Source organism: Melospiza melodia, chromosome 1, assembly GCF_035770615.1.
Source record: "Melospiza melodia melodia isolate bMelMel2 chromosome 1, bMelMel2.pri, whole genome shotgun sequence".
NCBI classification, from domain to species: domain Eukaryota; kingdom Metazoa; phylum Chordata; class Aves; order Passeriformes; family Passerellidae; genus Melospiza; species Melospiza melodia.
The window spans coordinates 173,291,223-173,307,138 of record NC_086194.1 but is presented as its reverse complement, the minus strand read 5'-3'; the positions used below and the strand labels follow the sequence as shown (position 1 = coordinate 173,307,138).

General features: G+C 48.8%; 1 protein-coding gene across 1 annotated transcript in view; it reads left to right on the top strand.

The window, feature by feature from the left end:
• The window catches only part of LOC134428602 (heat shock factor protein 1-like), a 64,174-nt gene that overhangs the window by 40,449 nt on the left and 7,809 nt on the right, over positions 1 to 15,916 (top strand). The window contains exons 9-12 of the mRNA XM_063175436.1: positions 1,570 to 1,812; positions 6,455 to 6,557; positions 9,764 to 9,829; positions 11,446 to 11,515. Of these exons, the coding sequence (XP_063031506.1) occupies positions 1,570 to 1,812; positions 6,455 to 6,557; positions 9,764 to 9,829; positions 11,446 to 11,515 (482 nt within the window). The remainder of the gene's footprint in view (positions 1 to 1,569; positions 1,813 to 6,454; positions 6,558 to 9,763; positions 9,830 to 11,445; positions 11,516 to 15,916) is intronic.

Here is a 15,916-nt window from a genome sequence, read left to right as displayed (position 1 = left end):
ATTTTTCTCATTGTTTTCCCATTATTTCCCCCTTATTTTTCCCATCATGTTTCCCATTTTCTCCATTTCAATTTTTCCAATTTTTCCCATTATTTTTCCATTCTTTTTCCCGTTATTTTTCCCATTGTTTTCCCATCATTTTCCCTGTTCTTCCCAATATTTTCCCAAACATTTTCCCCATTTCCTTTTCCCATTATTCTGCCCATTTTCCCCATTCCCATTTCTTGCCTTTTTCCCATTATTTTTTCATTATTTCCCCAATATTTTTCCCATTTTCTCCGTTTCCATTTTCCCATTGTTTTCCCATAATTTTCCCCATTATTTTTCCCATTACTTTTCCCATCATTTTCCCTATTTTTCCCAATATTTTCCATTATTTCTCCCATTGTTTTCCCATCATTTTCCTTATTCCTCCCAATATTTTTCCCATTACTTTTCCCATAATTTCCCTTATTTTTCCCAATATTTTTCCCATCACTTTTCCCATCATTTCCCCTATTTTTCCCAATATTTTTCCCATTATTTTCCCCATTGTTTTCCCACATTTTTCCCTATTTTTCCCAATACTGTTCCCAATATTTTTTCCATTACTTTTCCCATTGTTTTTCCTATTTTTCCCAATATTTTCCCATTACTTTTCCCATCGTTTCCCGTTTTTCCCATTATTTTTCCCATTCTTTTTCCCATTATTTCTCCCATTGTTTTCCCATCATTTTCCCTATTTTCCCCAATGTTTTCCCCAACATTTTCCCAAACATTTTTCCCATTATTTTTCCCATTGTTTTCCCATCATTTCCCCTATTTTTCCCAATATTTTTCCCATTTTTTTTCCCATTGTTTTCCCACATTTTTCCTTATTTTTCCCAATACTGTTCCCAATATTTTTTCCATTACTTTTCCCATTGTTTTTCCTATTTTTCCCAATATTTTTCCCATTACTTTTCCCATCGTTTCCCTTTTTTCCCATTATTTTTCCCATTCTTTTTCCCATTATTTCTCCCATTGTTTTCCCATCATTTTCCCTATTTTCCCCAATGTTTTCCCCAATATTTTCCCAACCATTTTTCCCATTATTTTTCCCATTGTTTTCCCATCATTTCCCCCATTTCTCCCAATGTTTTCCCCAACATTTTCCCAACCATTTTTCCCATGATTTTTCCCATTGTTTTCCCATCATTTCCCCTATTTTTCCCAATATTTTTCCCATTATTTTCCCCATTGTTTTCCCACATTTTTCCCTATTTTTCCCAATACTGTTCCCAATATTTTTTCCATTACTTTTCCCATTGTTTTTCCTATTTTTCCCAATATTTTTCCCATTACTTTTCCCATCGTTTCCCATTTTTCCCATTATTTTTCCCATTCTTTTTCCCATTATTTTTCCCATTGTTTTCCCATCATTTTCCCTATTTTCCCCAATGTTTTCCCCAACATTTTCCCAAACATTTTTCCCATTATTTCTCCCATTGTTTTCCCATCATTTCCCCCATTTCTCCCAATATTTTCCCCACTATTTTCCCAACCATTTTTCCCATGATTTTTCCCGTGATTTTCCCGGCTGTTCCCCAGGAGCAGCCCGGAGATCCGGATCAAGGAGGAGCCGCCCAGCCCCACGCGGAGCCCGCACGGGGAGGAGCCCAAGAGCGCCGGGAACAATTCCGGGAACAATTCCGGGAATAATTCCGGGAATTCCGAGACCCCCCTGTCCCCGTCCACCTTCATCGACTCCATCCTGCGGGAGAACGAGCCCGGAGCCGCCGCCGGCCACCCCCAGCCCCAGGAGAAGTGCCTGAGCGTCGCCTGCCTCGACAAGTGAGCCACAACATTCCCAACATCCCCAAAATTCCCAAAATTCACGGCTCGGGGAAAGCAGGAACAGGGAGGAATTCTCAAAATTCCCAAAAATCTCGGAATTTCCAGCTCGGGGAAAGCGGGAACAGGGAGGAATTCCCAAATTCCCAAAATTCACGGCTTGGGGAAAGCGGGGAACAGGGAGGAATTCCCAAAATTCCCAAAATTCACGGCTTGGGGAAAGCGGGAACGGGGAGGAATTCCCAAAATTCCCAAAATTCCCAAAATTCACGGCTTGGGGAAAGCAGGAACGGGCAGGAATTCCCAAAATTCCCAAAATTCCCAGCTTGGGGAAAGCAGGAACAGGGAGGAATTCCCAAAATTCCGAAAATTCACGGCTTGGGGAAAGCGGGAACGGGGAGGAATTCCCAAAATTCCCAAAACTCACAGCTTGGGGAAAGCAGGAACCGGGAGGAATTCCCAAATTCCCAAAATTCACAGCTTGGGGAAAGCGGGAATGGGGAGGAATTCCCAAAATTCCCAAAATTCCCAAAATTCACGGCTTGGGGAAAGCGGGAATGGGGAGGAATTCCCAAAATTCCCAAAAACCTCAGAATTCCCAGCTTGGGAAAAGCTGGGCCGGAATTCTTTGAGTTCCCGGCTCAGGAAACGTGAGAGTGGGGCAGAATTCCTGACATTCCCAAAATTCCTGGAATTCCCAAAGTTCACAGAATTCCCGGCTTGGGAAAAGTGGGAATGGGGCAGAATTCCTGGAATTTCAGGAGTTTACAGCTCAGGAAAAGCAGAGGTGGAGAAGAATTCCTGGAATTCCCAAAATTCCCGGAATTGCTGGAATTCACAGCTCGGGAAAAGTGGGAATGGGGAGGAATTCCCAAAATTCCCAAAAATCTCAGAATTCCCAGAATTCCCAAAATCCCCAAAATTCACGGCTTGGGGAAAGCGGGAACGGGAAGGAATTCCCAGAATTCCCAAAAACCTCAGAATTCCCAGAATTCTCATCTTGGGAAAAGCTGGGCCGGAATTCTTTGAGTTCCCGGCTCAGGGAAAGTGAGAGTGGGGCAGAATTCCTGACGTTCCCCAAACTCATGGAATTCCTGAAATTCCTGGAATTCCCAAAACTCCTGGAGTTTCCAGCTTGGGAAAAGCGGGGAACAGGGAGGAATTCCCAAAATTCACAGAATTCTCGGCTTGGGAAAAGTGGGAATGGGGCAGAATTCCTGGAATTTCAGGAGTTTCCAGCTCAGGAAAAGCAGAGGCGGAGAAGAATTCCTGGAATTCCCAAAATTCCTGGATTTCCCAGCTCAGGAAAATTAGGATTGGGATGGAATTCCGAGAATTCCCAAAAATCTCAGAATTCTCAGCTTGGGAAAAGCAGGAGCAGGGCAGAATTCCTGGAATTCTCAGTTCAGGAAAAGTGGGAATGGGGTGGAATTCCTGGAATTTCAAGAATTTTCAGCTTGGGAAAAGCAGGACTGGGATGGAATTCCCAAAATTCCTGGAATTCCCAGCTTGGGGAAAGCGGGAATGGGGAGAAATTCCTGGAATTCCTGGAATTTCCAGCTCGGGAAAACCAGGAATGGGATGGAATTCCCAAGGGAAAAGTGGGAATGGGGCAGAATTCCCAGTTTGAGGAAAGTGGGGACAGAGAGGAATTCCCAAAATACCTGGAATTCCCAGCTTGGGGGAAGCAGGAGTGGGATGGAATTCCCAAAATTTCTGGAATTCCCAGCTTGGTAAAAGCAGGAGTTGGGCAGAATTCCCAGAATTTTGGGCATTTCCAGATTGGGTAAAGCAGAATTGGGATGAAATTCCCAAAATTCATGGAATTCCCAGTTCAAGAAAAGTGGGAACGGGGAGGAATTCCTGGAATTTCAGGAATTTCCAGCTTGGGAAAAGCAGGTGTGAGGTGGAATTCCAGCAATTCCCGGCTCAGGAAAAGCAGGAGCGGGATGGAATTTTGGGAATTCCCATTTTGGGAAAAGTGGGAGCGGGGCAGATTTGCCATTCCCAGTTTCCCGACCCCATTTCCCAGCGTTCCCAGTGCTGATCCCAGTCCCAGTTTCCCACAATTCCCATTCCCAGTTTCCCACAATTCCCATTCCCAGTTTCCCGCTGCCATTCCCAGTTTCCCAATCCCAGTTTCTCACTGCCATTACTGGTATCCTGACACCATTCCTGATCCCATTCCCAGTTTCCCAGAATTCCCATTCCCAGTTTCCCATTCCCAGTTTCCCGCTGCCATTCCCGGTTTCCCGACACCATTCCTGATCCCAATCCCAGTTTCCCGGAATTCCTATTCCCAGTTTCCCAGAATTCCCAACCCCGGTTTCCCAGAATTCCCAATCCCATTCCCAGTTTCCCACAATTCCCATTCCCAGTTTCCCAATCCGTTTCCCGCTGCCATTCCCAGTTTCCCGACACCATTCCTGATCCCAATCCCAGTTTCCCAGAATTCCCAATCGCAACCCCAGTTTCCCAGAATTCCCAATCCCAATCCCAGTTTTCCAGAATTCCCAATCCCAGTTTCCCAGATTTCCCATTCCCAGTTTCCCAATCCCAGTTGCCCACTGCCAGTCCCGGTTTCCCAATCCCGATTTCCCAGAACTCCCATTCCCAGTTTCCCATTCCCAGTTTCCGGCTCCCATTCCCGTTATTCCCGGGGTTTTCCTGATCCCCTTCCCGTTATTCCGGGTGTGTTCTCCAACCCCGTTCATTCCCGGTGCATTTCCTGATCCCGTTCCCAGCATTCCCGTTATTCCCGTTATTCCCAGTGTGTTCCCTTAACTCCGTGCATTCCCGGTCCGGTCCCAGTGCGTTCCTGGTGTTCATTCCCGCTGTTCATTCCCGCTGTTCGTTCCCACTGCTGTTTGTTCGTTCCCGCTGTTGTTTGTTCCTTCAGTTGTTGTTCATTCCCGCTGTTCATTCCCTCTGTTGTTGCTGTTCATTCTCATTCCCGCTGTTCATTCCCGCTGTTGTTTGTTCATTCCCATTGTTCGTTTCCATTGTTGTTATTCCCATTGTTATTCCCCTTGTTGTTCATTCTTGTTGTTCATTCCCATTCCTGCTGTTCATTCCCGCTGTTGTTTGTTCATTCAGTTGCTGTTCGTTCCCGCTGTTGTTTGTTCATTCCCGCTGTTGTTTGTTCATTCAGGTGTTGTTCATTCAGTTGTTGTTCATTCCCGCTGTTCATTCCCGCTGTTGTTTGTTCATTCAGCTGTTGTTCATTCCGCTGTTCGTTCCCATCGCTGCTCTTGTTTGTCATTCCCGCTGTGGTTGTTTGTCGTTCTGAGCGTTGTTGTTGTTCATTCCTGCTGCTGTTGTTCATTCCTGCTGTTCATTCCCGCTGTTGTTGTTCATTCCTGCTGCTGTTGTTGTTCATTCTCGCTGTTCATTCCCGCTGTTCATTCCTGCTGTTGTTGTTTATTCTGGGTGTTGTTGTTTATCATTCCCACTGTTGTTGTTCATTCCCATTGTTGCTGTTCATTCCCGCTGTTGCTGTTGTTTATCATTCCCACTGTTGCTGTTGTTTATCATTCCCGCTGTTGTTGTTTATCATTCCTGCTGTTGTTTATCGTTCCCGCTGTTGTTTATCATTCCGGCTGTTGCTGTTGTTTATCATTCCCGTTGTTGCTGTTCATCATTCCCGCTGTTGTTGTTTATCATTCCCATTGTTTTTGTTCATCATTCCCATTGTTGTTGATTATCATTGCCGCTGTTGCTGTTCATTCCCACTGTTCTTTATCATTCCGGCTGTTGCTGTAGTTTATCATTCCCACTGTTGCTGTTTTTATCATTCCCGCTGTTGTTGTTTATCATTCCCTCTGTTGCTGTTGTTCATCATTCCCGCTGCTGTTGCTGTTGTTTATCATTCCGGCTGTTGCTGTTGTTTATCATTCCCACTGTTGTTTATCATTCCCGCTGTTGTTGTTGTTTATCATTCCCGCTGTTGTTTCTCATTCCCGCTGTTGTTTCTCATTCCTGCTGTTGTTTATCATTCCCGCTGTTGTTTATCACTCCCGCTGTTGTTTATCATTCCGGCTGTTGCTGTTGTTTATCATTCCGGCTGTTGCTGTTGTTTATCATTCCGGCTGTTGTTTATCATTCCCACTGTTGCTGTTGTTTATCATTCCCTCTGTTGCTGTTGTTTATCATTCCGGCTGTTGCTGTTGTTTATCATTCCCACTGTTGTTTATCATTCCCGCTGTTGCTGTTGTTTATCATTCCCGCTGTTGTTTATCATTCCCACTGTTGTTTCTCATTCCTGCTGTTGTTTATCATTCCTGCTGTTGTTTATCATTCCCGCTGTTGTTTATCATTCCCACTGTTGTTTATCATTCCCGCTGTTGTTGTTGTTTATCATTCCCGCTGTTGTTTATCACTCCCGCTGTTGTTTATCATTCCGGCTGTTGCTGTTGTTTCTCATTCCCGCTGTTGTTTATCATTCCCGCTGTCGTTGTTTATCATTCCCGCTGTTGCTGTTGTTTATCAATCGTTCTGGCTGTTGCTGTTGTTTATCATTCCCACTGTTGTTGCTGTTGTTTATCATTCCCGCTGTCGTTGTTTATCATTCCCGCTGCTGTTGCTGTTGTTTATCAATCGTTCCGGCTGTTGCTGTTGTTTATCAACCGTTGCGGTGCCGCAGGTCGGAGCTGAACGAGCACCTGGACACGATCGACTCCAGCCTGGACAATCTGCAGGCGCTGCTCAGCACCCACGGCTTCAGCATGGACAGCGCCCTGCTCGACGTGAGTCTGCCCGGGAAAAATCCCCAAAAAATTCCCGGAAAAAACCCCCAAAAAATTCCCAGAAAAAAAATTCCCAAAAATTCCAGCTGGAAAGTCCCAAAATCCCCAAAAAATCCCCAAAAATCGTCAACACCCGCTGGGAATTCCCGGCCCATTCCCAGTGGGAATTCCCGGGATAAATCCATCCCTGCTCCTCATGAGCCTGCCCAGAATTCCCAAAATTCACGGGAAAAAATCCTGGAATTCCCAGAAAATTCCAATTGGGAATTCCCAGAATCCCCAAAATCCTAAAAATTCCCAAAAAACCCCAGTGCCCATTGGGAATTCCCAGAATCCCAGCTCATTCCCAGGTCAGGGAATTCCCAGGATAAATCCATCCCTGCTCGACATGAGATTTGCCAGAAATCCCAAAATTCCCAGAAAAAATCCCGGAATTCCAACTGGGAACTCCCAAAATCCTCAGTTCCCAAAATCCCGAATTGCCAGTGGGAATTCTTGGGATCCCAGCTCATTCCCAGGTCAGGGAATTCCCAGGATAAATCCGTTCCTGCTCAATGTGGCAATTCCCAAAAATACCAAAATTCCCAGAAAAAAAAAAAAATCCCCAAATTCCCAGAAAAAATCCCAAAAATTCCAACTGGGAAATCCCAAAATCCCCAATGCCCAAAATCCCAAAAATCCCCGGTGCCCACTGGGAATTCCCAACCCATTCCCAGTGGGAATTCCCAGGATAAATCCGTCCCTGCTCAACCTGAGAATTCCAAAAAACCCTGGAAAAATGTCAGAATTCCCCAAAAAATCCAACTGGGAATTCCCAAAATCCCCAATGCCCAAAATCCCAAATGCCCAAAGTCCCCATTCCCAGTGGGAATTCCCAGGGTAAATCCGTCCCTGCTTAACCTGAGAATTCCCAAAAAACACAAAAAAAAATTCCCAGGAAAAAAATCCAAAAAATTCCCAAAAATTTCAACTGGGAAGTCCCAAAAATCCCAAAAACCCCAAAAATCCCAAAAAACCCAAAAATCACCAACACCCACTGGGAATTCCTGGCCCATTCCCAATGGGAATTCCCAGGATAAATCCGTCCCTGCCCGACGTGAGAACTACCAAAAAACCCAGAAAAAAATTCCTGGGAAAATTCCCAGAAATTCCAGCTGGGAACTCCCAAAATCCCCAAAAATCCCCAAAACTCATCAACGCCCACTGGGAATTCCCGGCCCATTCCCAGTGGGAATTCCCAGGATAAATCCGTCCCTGCTCGACGTGAGAATTACCAGAAATTCCCAAAAATTCCCAGGAAAAATTCCCAAAAATTCCAAATGGGAAATCACAAAATCACAAAAATCCCCCAAATCCCCAGCGCCCACTGGGAATTCCCAGGACAAACCCATCCCTGCTCCATGTGAGTGCCCCCAGAATTCCCAAAAATCCCTGGAAAAAATCCCTGGAAAAAATCTCAACAATTCCCATTCTGGGGCTGGGATTTCCCAGGAATTCCCATTTTGGGGCCGGGATTTCCCAATAATTCCCATTTTGGGCCAGGATTTCCCAGGAATTCCCATTTTGGGTCGGGATTTCCCAGGAATTCCCATTTTGGGGCTGAGATTTCCCGGGAATTCCCATTTTGGGGCTGGGATTTCCCAATAATTCCCATTCTGGGTGTGGGATTTCCCAGGAATTCCCATTTTGGGTGTGGGATTTCCCAGGAATTCCCATTCTGGGTCCGGATTTCCCAGGAATTCCCATTCAGGGTGTGGGATTTCCCAGGAATTCCCATTTTGGGTGTGGGATTTCCCGGGAATTCCCATTCTGGGTGTGGGATTTCCCAGGAATTCCCATTCTGGGTGTGGGATTTCCCAATAATTCCCATTTTGGGTCAGGATTTCCCGGGAGTTCCCATTTTGGGTGTGGGTTTTCCCAGGAATTCCCATTTTGGGTGTGGGATTTCCCAGGAATTCCCATTTTGGGGGCTGGGATTTCCCAGGAATTCCCATTCTGGGTGTGGGATTTCCCAGGAATTCCCATTTTGGGGCCGGAATTTCCCAGGAATTCCCATTCTGGGTGTGGGATTTCCCAGGAATTCCCATTTTGGGCTGGGATTTCCCAGGAATTCCCATTTTGGGGCCGGAATTTCCCAGGAATTCCCATTTTGGGTGTGGGATTTCCCAGGAATTCCCATTTTGGGGGCGGGATTTCCCAGGAATTCCCATTCTGGGTGTGGGATTTCCCAGGAATTCCCATTTTGGGTCAGGATTTCCCAGGAATTCCCATTTTGGGCTGGGATTTCCCAGGAATTCCCATTTTGGGTGTGGGATTTCCCAGGAATTCCCATTCTGGGTGTGGGATTTCCCAGGAATTCCCATTTTGGGGTCGGGATTTCCCAGGAATTCCCATTTTGGGTGTGGGATTTCCCGGGAATTCCCATTCTGGGTGTGGGATTTCCCAATAATTCCCATTTTGGGTCGGGATTTCCCAGGAATTCCCATTTTGGGGCTGAGATTTCCCGGGAATTCCCATTTTGGGGCTGGGATTTCCCAATAATTCCCATTCGGGGTGTGGGATTTCCCAGGAATTCCCATTCTGGGTCCAGGATTTCCCGGGAATTCCCATTTTGGGTGTGGGATTTCCCAGGAATTCCCATTCTGGGTCGGGATTTCCCAGGAATTCCCATTCCGGGTGTGGGATTTCCCAGGAATTCCCATTTTGGGGCTGGGATTTCCCAGGAATTCCCATTCTGGGTGTAGGATTTCCCAATAATTCCCATTCTGGGTGTGGGATTTCCCAGGAATTCCCATTTTGGGTGTGGGATTTCCTGGGAATTCCCATTTTGGGCTGGGATTTCCCAATAATTCCCATTTTGGGGTCGGGATTTCCCAGGAATTCCCATTGTGGGTGTGGGATTTCCCAGGAATTCCCATTCTGGGTGTGGGATTTCCCAGGAATTCCCATTCGGGTGTGGGATTTCCCAATAATTCCCATTTTGGGTGTGGGATTTCCCAGGAATTCCCATTTTGGGTGTGGGATTTCCCAGGAATTCCCATTTTGGGTGTGGGATTTCCCTGGAATTCCCAGTAATTCCCATTCTGGGTCTGGGATTTCCCAGGAATTCCCATTTTGGGGCCGGGATTTCCCGGGAATTCCCATTTTGGGCTGGGATTTCCTGGGAATTGCAGCGTTCCCGGTCTCATTCCCGTTTTTCCCGGCAGCTCTTCAGCCCCTCGGTGGCGGTGCCGGACGTGGCCCTGCCGGACCTGGACAGCAGCCTGGCCAGCGTGAGCACAAAATCCCACCCCAAATTCTCGGGGATTCTTGGGAATTCTGGGGGATTCTCGGGGATTATTGGGAATTCTGGGGAATTTTGGGGATTATTGGGAATTCCCAGCCACCACCATGACCCCAAAAAGGGCAAATCCTGAATTTTCCAACCCCCTGGGATTCCCATTTCGGCCCCCACAGGCTGCGATTCCCAGGGGAAATACCAGGATTGGGATTGGGGATTGGGATTGGGATTGGGATTGGGATCAGGGCTGGGATTGGGATTGGGGCTGGGATTGGGATTGGGATTGGGATTTGGATCAGGATTGGGGCTGGGATTGGGATCAGGGCTGGGATTGGGATTGGGGCTGGGATTGGGATTGGGATTAGGGCTGGGATTGGGATTGGGGCTGAGATTAGGGCTGGGGTTGGGGTTGAGATGAGGGTTGGTATCTGGGCTGGGATTGGGATTGGGATCGGGATTAGTGCTGGGATTGGGATCAGGGCTGGGGCTGAGATCAGGATGAGATTTGGGATTGGGATTGGGATCGTGATTGGGGCCACAATGGGGATCAGGATTGGGATCAGAATTGGGATCGGAGCCGGGATCAGGATCGGGATTGGGGCTGGGATTGGGGCAGGGATTGGGATTGGGATCAGGGTTAGGGTTAGGGCAGGGATAGGGATTAGGGCAGGGATTGGGATTGGGACTGGGATTGGGGTCAGGGCTGGGATTGGGATTGGGATTGGAATCGGTGCTGGGGTCAGGGCTGGGATCGGGATTGGGGCTGGGATTGGGATGAGGTATTTAGATCGGGATTAGGGCTGGGATTGACATCAGGGCTGGGATTGGGATCGGGATCGGGTTCGAGGCTGGGATTGGGATCAGGGCTGGGATTGGGACTGGGATTAAGGCTGGGATCAGGATTGGGGCAGGGATTGGGATTGGGATCAGGGTTAGGGCGGGGATAGGGATTGGGGCAGGGATTGGGATTGGGACTGGGATTGGGGTCAGGGCTGGGATTGGAATTGGGATCAGGATTGGCGCTGAGATCAGGATGAGGATTGGGATTGGGATTGGGATTGGGATTGGGATTGTGACTGGGGCCACAATGGGGATCTGGATTGGGATCAGAATTGGGATCGGAGCAGGGATCAGGATCGGGTTTGGGGCTGGGTTTGAGATCAGGGCTGGGATTGGGATTAGGGCCGGGTTTGGTGCCAGGATTGGGGCTGGGACCGGGATTGAGATTGGGATGGGGATCAGGGCTGGGATTTGGATTAGGCTGGAATTAGGATCAGATTGGGATTGGGATCAGATTGGGATTGGGGTTGGAATTTGGGATTGGGATGGAATTTGGGTTTGGGATCAGGATCAGGTCTGGGATTGTGATTGAGGATGGGATTGGGGTTGGGATCAGGATCAAGTCTGGGATAAAGGATGGGCATCGGGATCAGGGATTGGGACCGGGATCATTCCCAGCTGTCCCAGTGTGGCAGCGCCATCCCCGCCCCATTCCCGGGATTTCCGTCTCCGGGATCATTTCTGGGACGAGCAGGGGCTGAGTTTGGGATCCCTTTAAAACCCCAAAACCCTCGGGACGAGCGAAAATAATTCCCGGAATTCCGGCAGATCCAGGATCTCCTCTCCAACCAGGAGCAGCAGAAACCGACGGAGACCGAGCCGGGCGCGGGCGACTCCGGTATCCCGGGGGAAATTCGGGAATTTGGGAATTTTGGGGAACGGGGGACTCCGGTATCCCGGGGGACATTCGGGAATTTGGGAATTTTGGGGAACGGGGGACTCCGGTATCCCGGGGGACATTCGGGAATTTTGGGATATTTGGGAATGGGGGACTCCGGTATCCCGGGGGAAATGCGGGAAATTTGGGAATTTTGGGATTTTGGGGAATGGGGGACTCGGGTATCCCAGGGGAAATTTGGGAATTTTGGGGTATTTGGGAATGGGGGACTCCGGTATCCCGGGGGAAATTCGGGAAATTTGGGAATTTTGGGATTTTGGGGAATGGGGGACTCGGGTATTCCAGGGGAAATTTGGGAATTTTGGGGTTTTTGGGATATTTGGGAATGGGGGACACGGGTATTCCAGGGGAAGTTCGGGAATTTGGGGATTTGGGATTGGGGGACTCCGGTATCCCATGGGAAACTCGGGAACTTTGGGGTTTTTGGGATATTTGGCATTTGGGAATGGGGGACTCCGGTATCCCACGGGAAATTTGGGATTTGGGGATGGGGGACTCCGGCATCCCATGGGGATTTTGGGGTTTTTGGGATTTGGGAGTGGGGAGCTCTGGTGTCTCAATGGGAACTTTGGGATTTTGGAAATTCGGGAATGGGGGACTCCGGTATCCCAGTGGGAATTTTGGTATTTTTGGGAATGGGGGACTCGGGTATCCCAATGGGAATTTTGGAGTATTTGGGATTTTTGGTATTTTTGGGAATGGGGGACTCCGGCATCCCAATGAGAATTTTGGAAATTTCAGGTATTTTGTGATTTGGGAATGGGGGACTCCAGTATCCAAGGGGAATTTGGGGATTTTTGGGATATTTGGGAATGGGGGACTCCGGTACCCCAACGGGAATTTTGGGAGATTTGGGATATTTGGGAATGGGGGACTCTGGTATCCCACAGGAATTTGGGGAATTTTGGGAATGGGGGACTCATATGTCCAATGGGAATTTGAGATATTTGGGAATGGGAAACTCCAGTATCCCAACGGGAATTTTGGGGTTTTTGGGATCCCGTGGGATATTTGGGAATGGGGGACTCCGGTATCCCAATGGGAATTTGGGATTTGGGGTGGGGTTGCAATGAGGATTGCGTGTGGGTTTGGGGATTAGGATTGGGATTAGGATTAGGACTAGGATGGGACTGGGATGCTCACCCACGCTGTCCTGGAATTCCCACCTGGAGCTGGCATCATCCCACACGTTCCCTGCTCTCCATCCCAAACATTCCCTGCAGCCGCTGCTGCTGGTGGATTTTCCCAATCCCAAAACCCCAGCCCCAAATCCCCAATCCCAATCCCACATTTCCAGTCCCAAATTCCCGTTGTTCCAGGGAAGCGGCTCCTTCGCCGATCCCAAGTGCACAATCCCAACCCCACATTCCCAATCCCATAATCCCACATTCCCAACCCCAAATTCCCATTTCCCAGGGCAGCAGCTCGTTCTGGGCACGGTGCGGCCGCTGTTCCTGGTGGATTATCCCAACCCCACATTCCCAATCCCAAATTCCCGTCATTCCCAGGGCAGCAGCTCGTTCTCAGCACGGTGCAGCCGCCGTTCCTGGTGGATTATCCCAACCCCACAGTCCCAATCCCACAATCCCAATCCCATTTATCCCAAATTCCCATTTTCCAGGGAAGCGGCGCGTTCCCTGCACGGTGGGTTATCCCAATCCCACATTCCCAATCCCAATCCCCCATTCCCAATCCCAATCCCATTTATTCCAAATTTCCATTTTCCAGGGAAGCGGCGCGTTCCCTGCACGGTGGGTTATCCCAATCCCCCATTCCCAATCCCAATCCCATTTATCCCAATCCAAGTTCCACATTCCCAATCCCACACTCCCAATCTCGAATTCCCAATCCCAAATTCCCGTTTCCCAGGGCAGCAGCTCGTTCCCTGCACAGTGCAGCCGCTGTTCCTTGTGGATTATCCCAATCCCATAATCCCAATCCCATTTATTCCACTCCCATTTATTCCAGTCTCAATCCCAAATTCCCATTGTTCCAGGGAAGCAGCTCCTTCGCTGCACAGGGCACGATCCCAGTCCCCCATTCCCAATCTCAATCCCATTTATCCCAAATTCCCAATTTAATTCCCATTTTTCCAGGGAAGCAGCTCGTTCCCTGCATGGTCCAAGCTGCTGTTCCTGGTGGATTATCCCCAGTTCCCAATCCCACATTCCCAGATTCCCAATCCCAAAGGTGCAATCCCAAATTCCCATTTTCCAGGGAAGCGGCGCGTTCCCTGCACGGTGGGTTATCCCAATCCCACATTCCCAATCCCAATCCCATTTATCCCAGTCCCATTTATCCCAATCCAAGTTCCACATTCCCAATCCCACACTCCCAATCTCGAATTCCCAATCCCAAATTCCCATTTTTCCAGGGAAACAGCTCGTTCCCTGCACAGTCCAACCGCTGTTCCTGGTGGATTATCCCAATCCCATTTATTCCAATCCCGTAATCCCAATCCCATTTATTCCAGTCTCAATCCCAAATTCCCGTTGTTCCAGGGTAGCAGCTGCTGCCCTGCACAGGGCACGATGCCAGTCCCCCATTCCCAATCTCAATCCCATTTATCCCAAATTCCCAATTTAATTCCCATTTTCCAGAGAAGCAGCTGGTTTCCCCCGCAGTCCAGCCGCTGTTCCTGGTGGATTATCCCAATCCCGTAATCCCAATCCCGTAATCCCAATCCCATTTATTCCAATCCCATTTATTCCAATCTCAATCCCCAATTCCCATTGTTCCAGGGAAGCAGCCGGGCACGATCCCAGTCCCCCATTCCCAATCTCAATCCCATTTATCCCAAATTCCCAATTTAATTCCCATTTTCCAGGGAAGCAGCTCGTTCCCTGCACGGTCCAAGCTGCTGTTCCTGGTGGATTATCCCCAGTTCCCAATCCCACATTCCCAAATTCCCAATCCCAAAGGTGCAATCCCAAATTCCCAATCCCGAATTCCCATTTCCCAGGGAAGCAGCTGGTGCCCTGCACCGTGGATTATCCCAATCCCAAATTCCCAATCCCATTTATCCCAATCCAGTTTCCACAATCCCAATCCCACAATCCCAATTCCAATCCCACAATCCCAAATTCCCATTTATCCCGAATTCCCAATCAATTCCCGTTGTTCCAGGGAAGCAGCTGGTGCCCTGCACGGTGCAGCCGCTGTTCCTGGTGGATTATCCCAATCCCACATTCCTATTTGTCCCATTCCCAATCCCAAATTCCCAGTCCCAAATTCCCAATCCCACATTCCCAAATTCCCAATCAATTCCTGTTTTCCCAGGGAAGCAGCTGGTGCCCTGCACGGTGCAGCCGCTGTTCCTGGTGGTTTATCCCAATCCCACATTCCCATTTATCCCAAATTCCCGTTGTTCCAGGGCAGCAGCTCGTTCCCTGCACGGTGCAGCCGCTGTTCCTGGTGGATTATCCCAATCCCACATTCCCAATCCCCAATTCCCAATCCCCAATTCCCGATCAATTCCCATTTCCCAGGGAAGCAGCTGGTTCCCTGCATAGTAGATTATCCCGAACCCCAAGTCCCATAATCCCAGTCCCAAATTCCCGTTGTTCCAGGGGAGCAGCTGGTTCCCTGCATGGTGCAGCCGCTGTTCCTGGTGGATTATCCCAAATTCCCAATTCCCAAATTCCCGTTGTTCCAGGGAAGCAGCTGGTGCCCTGCACGGTGTAGCCACTGTTCCTGGTGGATTATCCCAAATTCCCAATTCCCAATCAATTCCCATATTCCAGGGAAGCAGCTGGTGCCCTGCATGGTGCATCTGCTGTTCCTGGTGGATTATCCCAATCCCACATTCCCAATCCCCAATTCCCAATCCCCAATTCCCGATCAATTCCCATTGTTCCAGGGAAGCAGCTGGTGCTTTGCATGGTGTTCCTGGTGGATTATGCCACATTCCCAATCCCTAATTCCCGATCAATTCCCATTTCCCAGGGAAGCAGCTGGTTCCCTGCATAGTAGATTATCCCGAACCCCAAGTCCCATAATCCCAATCCCAAATTCCCGTTGTTCCGGGGGAGCAGCTCGTTCCCTGCACGGTGCAGCCGCTGTTCCTGGTGGATTATCCCAAATTCCCAATTCCCAAATTCCCGTTGTTCCAGGGAAGCAGCTGGTGCCCTGCACGGTGCAGCTGCTGTTCCTGGTGGATTATCCCAATCCCCAATTCCCATTTATCCCCAATTCCCAAATTCCCATTGTTCCAGGGGAGCAGCTCGTTCCTTGCACGGTGCAGCCGCTGTTCCTGGTGGATTATCCCAATCCCAAATTCCCATTTATCCCAAATTCCCATTGTTCCAGGGAAGCAGCTCGTTCCCTGCACGGTGCAGCCGC